The 6,023-nt window shown below is 46.6% G+C and overlaps 1 protein-coding gene across 1 annotated transcript; it reads left to right on the forward strand.

The window, feature by feature from the left end:
* Positions 1–830: 830 nt before the first annotated feature.
* On the forward strand, positions 831–4,837 carry LOC101779846 (metacaspase-6-like). Its single transcript, XM_012844486.2, is given in 5 exon segments — positions 831–894; positions 2,724–3,008; positions 3,974–4,015; positions 4,018–4,356; positions 4,359–4,837. Coding segments are annotated over 5 exon segments (1,209 nt in total).
* The last annotated feature ends 1,186 nt before the right edge of the window (positions 4,838–6,023 follow it).

Raw genomic sequence — 6,023 nt, forward strand, 5'->3', positions numbered from 1 at the left:
GTGACAAAAAGATTACAGTAATATCCATCACAAGCACTCCCTCCGTCCCAAAAATGTAATTCTAGTCTTGTCCTCAGTCAAAATATCATAAGTTTGATCAAATTTACGAGGAAGGGTATCAACTTTTATGACACAAAATAGATATATTATGAAAATATATTTTGTAGCAAATCTAGTAATACTTATTTGGTATCATAAACTCTTGTACATTTTTATATAAACTTGGTCAAACTTAGGATAGTTTGACTTAGGATAAAATTAGAATTGCATTCTTTTCAGGACAGAGGGGGTGGGATGGTATGGTCACTAATTTATACACTCTCCAATAAACCACACGTTCCCTCCGTTTTTAAAACACGACGTTGAATAGGCAGAATACAAAATGCTGAGCACCTTATGGGCTGACAGCCGATGCATAGGAGGCCTCCAAATAATGACATGTTTAGCTTGTTGTGTTATAGGAGTATATTTTACTCTACTCGCGCTCTGCATGTAACCTACGCTAGCCCAACTTGCATCTGAGCTCACGCTGAACCGCGTCACCAGCGAATTCCAAATGCCGGGGGAATGCAACGAGCACCTGCAACTCGCGCTCAGAGCTCCACCAACCCACGCACGAGCTGCCAGATCGACACCGACGAGAAACGGCAACGGACGAGACAAGACAACGATCCGCTCGTCGCAACACCGACCCGATCAAGCCCCATTCCAGCTGCCACCACCGTAATACTCCGGAATGGTGGTGCCTGCCCCATGCCTGGGAGTAACAGCCAAGCGCGGAACCCCCAGCGTCGCATGCACGCAGCACGCAGACGATGGGGCAGGCCGCCATGGGGCGGAAGCGCGCGGTGCTGGTGGGCATCAACTACGTCGGCAGGGACGACGAGCTGAGGGGCTGGATTTTTTTTATTTTAAACCTTTTAAAACTATTTTTTTAAAAAATAACTCATGCCAATCTATATTTCCAAAAACTAATCTTTTTAGTCATGCCAAGCCCTTTGACATGACTAATACTTCAATCACACTACATAATTTGACGTGACTAATACTTCAATCACGTCACATGATTTGATATGATCAAATTACTACGATAGCACGTGTGCTACCATTGCTATATTGTTATATGGAGTAGGAATGGCGGGACCGCAGTCACGCCGGCGCGACCGAGCCACCTGCTGGCGCAGAAAAAAAATGGCACGGGCGCCGAGGCATGAGAGCTGCTGCCTGCTCTCCGTTTCTCTCTCCGCAGGCTTGCCTCTCTTTTCTTTCCATAGTGTATGCATGCATGACAGTGTGGTGTTGCGGGTCGCCTCATTTTTTTTTGTTTGGCAGCCTCTACCACTTTGTATATATGCACAAGGAAATCATATGCTTCTGCATATCCATCTAAATCATTTTGAAGTTGATTCTTTTTTCCCATGACTATATGCATTTGTGATGTTAAACGCTTTTATATTTTTAGTTGCGCCAACTCTAAGATCTCTGACTATAATCCCTAATCTCATAACGTTGAATTTGGTTGGACACTTGGACATGCAAGTATGGGCAAGGTCAAAAAATATTTCCTTTTTTTCACGGATCATATATGAAAAAAATACAGTGTACATACTAAGACACATATAATTAGAAAATACAACGATGGCCGGCAAACAAGCAGTGATGTTGATTCCCGGCGCCTCACGCACTTGAGCACCTTGTGTGCAAACACTGGTTAAAAATCCCAACGGTTTGCCCTAGTAGTCTCGACAGGCCAATTACGATGTCCTCTAACGAAAAAGTTAGAACAGGGGAAAAGTAAAAAAGATAAAAAAAATTGTATTTGATGGATTGTGGATGATCCAATCGGCCTTGGTCCCATATAATTGGGCCTAAATGTGATTGTGGTGCCAGTTTTAAATATCAACACCATAGCAACTCTATCGTATAAGTAGTTATTATGCAAATAGTATATATACAAAGGCACGTATAATTGGAAAATACATTTTCGACCTGTTCGGCTGAACTTATAAGCCGGCTGAAACGGCTGATTTGTTATGAGCGAAAAATACTGTTTGATGGCTGATAAGCCGGCTGATAAGCTGAAGTGAACGGGCTGTTCGTTATTTTGGTAAAAAGAGTTAACGGTCCAATGCATCACACCAGTCACCATTACTTCTTTCTATAAGAAAAAGGTTTTAATTGATACGTGAGTACCATCAGTTCCTATAAGAAAATGATGCACACGTATGATGTATGTACTCCAGTTCAGAGAGAGAAAGAAGAGAGAGAGAGGCCGTGCATGCATGCACCCTGGTAAGAAAAGAGAGGCCGCCTGCAGCATGCGGAGACAGAAGATGGAGAGCACAGCAGCTCCCAAGCCTCGGTGCCCGTGCTAGAGAAGACGGAGAGCAGTCAGCACTCAGCAGGCCCAAGTCTCGTCGCCCGTGCTAGCTTTTGCTGCGCCATCCGTGTGGCTCGATCGCGCCATGCATTTTGACGTGACTACAGTCCTACTATTGCACGTGGCATGACTAATTCTATAGAGACGTGACTAATCCCATTTCATATCAGCACACATGTTATAGTAGTAATTTAGTCATGTCAAACCAGGTGGCGTGATTGAAGGAGGTGATTGAAGTATTAGTCGCACTAAAGAGTTTGGCGTGATCAAAAAGACTAGTTTTGGAAATATAGATTGACGTGAGTTATTTTTCAAAAATTAGATTTGAAAGGGTTAAAATAAGAAAAATACAGGGGCTGCCTCAACGACGTGTCCCGGATGCGGCGGTGCCTCGTCGACCGCTTCGGCTTCGACGCCGCAGACATCCGCGTGCTCGCCGACGCCGACACGTCCACGCCGCCGCCCACGGGGGCCAACATCCGGCGGCTCGTCGGGGACGCCCGCCCCGGGGACACGCTCTTCTTCCACTACAGCGGACACGGGTTGCAGCTCCCCGCCGAGACCGGGGAGGACGACGACACCGGGTACGACGAGTGCATCGTGCCCGGCGACGGCAACCTCATCAAAGGTCCGGCTCTCCTTTGCGCGCTGGTGTGCCTTTTCATTTGTTGTTAGCTCTGTCTCAACTCATTAGCTGGGAATCAAACGGGAGTTGGTGCACTTTGTTTTTGCATCTGATAAATAATAATACGATTTGAGGTTTACCCAAGCTTAAAAACTATCTGCATCTAGTAAAATGCAGTTATTTGACAGTATTTTTCATGACAAAATATACTATCTGCATCATTTTCACGTGACAATTTTTGACACTTACTTGAATGATAGTGGTTAAAGTTTCTAAAGTTTGAATGCACATTTCAGGAAACACCTATTGAGAAGGAAGGGAGCAATATTTTGTTATTGCATTACAAAGTCACAATGTTTATTAATGAAGTACACATAGGGGGCGTTTGGTTCCCTTTGCTTATTTTTAGCATGTGTCACGTCGAATATTTAGATACTAATTAGGAGTATTAAACGTAAACTATTTATAAAACCCATTACACAGATGGAGGCTAAACAGCGAGACGAATCTATTAAGCCTAATTAATCCATCATTAGCAAATGTTTACTGTAGCAACACATTGTCAAATCATGGACTAATTAGGTTTAATAGATTCGTCTCGCCGTTTAGCCTCCACTTATATAATGGGTTTTGTAAATAGTCTACGTTTAATACTCCTAATTAGTATCTAAACATTCGATGTGATGGGTACTAAAAATAAGCAGAGTGAACCAAACGGGTTTGGACCATAGATTTCTGGTTATATGTAATAGTGGCTGCATCCCTTAGATCAAGCTAGGTTTAGCCAAGTAAAGGCTTGATCAGGTAAACATGCTAGAATCTGCATGTCAGTCGGGACTTCAACGTTAGAGAAACCTGCCCAAATCCCAGCGAACCATTTTATCGTGCCATAGTCTGCTTGTGCCATTTGTGTATATGATGAGTTACACACTTGTCAGTTGACACTAATTTTCTTGTATCCACTGCAGACCAAGATTTCAAGGAGCTCGTGGCGAAAGTGCCTGATGGATGCCTCTAACCATAGTATCAGACTCATGCCACAGTGGCGGCCTGATCGACAAGGCCAAGAAGCAGATTGGTAACAGCACTCGTCAGAACAAAAACCAGCACCCGGACCAGCGAGAAACGCGGCCACCTTTCTACGCGTCCCTCCTAGGCATCGTCCATGGCGCGTTCGAGTCCCTAAGCATCCACCTCCACCGCCGTGGCTTCCAGCAGAGCAGCCGCAGCCAGAGCAACGGAGCCGAGCTGGACACGAAGGCTGAGGTAAAGGTAACCACACACGCCAGCGTCAAAAGTCGATCGCTGCCTCTCCCGGCGTTCATCGAGATGCTCAGGGAGAGCACCGGGAGGACGGCGTCGGCGTGGGCACGATCCGGACGACGCTGTTCCGCCACTTCGGCGACGACGTGAGCGCCAAGTTGAAGAAGTTCGCGCAGGTCATGGCGGCAGGCAAGCTCCGGCAGGACGGCGAGCTGCTGGAGGGAGACGAATTGGGGCAGGCGGAAACGCGCAGCCGGGCCGCCGCCTCGGGACAGGAGGTTCGCAGCAGCGTCAAGGTCAAGGAGGTCTACGCCGGCACGGCGGCGAGCGTGCCCCTGCCTCGGAACGGCGTCCTGATCAGCGGGTGCCAGACGGACCAGACCTCCGGGGACGCGACCACGGCGGAGGGCGTGTCCTATGCTTGCTCAACAACGAAGAAGTACGGGGCGGTGACGAGCAGGGAGCTGGTGCTCAGGGCGCGGGAGCTGCTGGCCAAGCAGGGGGTCACTACGCAGCAGCCCGGCCTTTACTGCAGCGATGAGCATGCCAGTGTGCCTTTCGTATGCTGAAGCCTCATGCTGAAGCAGTTGTTGTGTTGCGTCATGCGTGGGGTCTGGACCGCAACAATCTGTGTACAATAGAAGTTCATCTCTCAACTTCCAGATTAGCCAATTTAGTCCCTCAACTTTCGTTTTTACCATACCTATCCTTTTGCTAATACGGTGCTCTACAGTAGCATGAGATTAATGGGAAAAGTCATATTTACCCTTACCTTCTTCTTCCCCTCCTCATGAGGCGATCCAAGCTCCTTGTGGCCGCGTTCGATGACCTGGTCCTCGCCACTCTGCTTACCTCCGAGCTGGGCCTCACAAAGGACGTCATGGACCTGTTGCGCACGGCTTGGGAGCGCCGAGCAACCGGCGGCCGCCATGTCGTGTAAACAAATCTGCGTTACTGACACCCTCCTGCGCTAGAGCCTGAAAGCGGCAACGCAGTTTCGGTCTCCGGTCCACTTAGGCCTAGTTCCTAATTTGGGAGTGGCCAAATTAGCATTTTACCATAAATGCGCAACTGTAGCATTTTGTTTGTATTTGTAAATTATTGTTCAAACATTGACTAATTAGGCTCAAAAGATTCGCCTCTCAAAGTACAACAAAATTGTGCAATTAGTTTTTGATTTCGTCTACATTTAGTATTCCATGCATGTACCGCAAGTTTGATGTGATGGGGAATCTTCTTTTTGCATAGTGCCAAAGTTGGGAATTTGGGGGTAACTAAACATGGCCTTAGCTACGAATTGCCGAATCCCATTCTTCTTCCATTCTTCTTCGCCACTGCCATCGACCCTGCCAGGCTGCCACACACCCTTTAAACTTAAGGGGCGTTTGGTTCCTTTGCTTATTTTTAAGCAAGCGTCACATCAATATTTAGATACTAATTAGGAGTATTAAACGTAGGCTATTTACAAAATCCATTACATAAGTGGAGGCTAAACAACGAGACGAACCTATTAAGCCTAATTAATCCATCATTAGCAAATGTTTACTGTACCATCACTGAGTCCGATCATGGGATATGACCGGCTAAAGTGAACCTACTCGACGGTAAAAAACCACTAATGTAATAGGACATGAAGGTAGACTACGTTTAAGATTTATACATAATTTGGAACAAGTTCGTGCGAAAGCAGCGCTTACACTACTAAGCGCGCTCCAAAACCGTATCCATTTTATATACAGGCATTAAGTTGTCCGA

This window comes from Setaria italica, chromosome III, assembly GCF_000263155.2.
Source record: "Setaria italica strain Yugu1 chromosome III, Setaria_italica_v2.0, whole genome shotgun sequence".
Lineage (NCBI taxonomy): Eukaryota > Viridiplantae > Streptophyta > Magnoliopsida > Poales > Poaceae > Setaria > Setaria italica.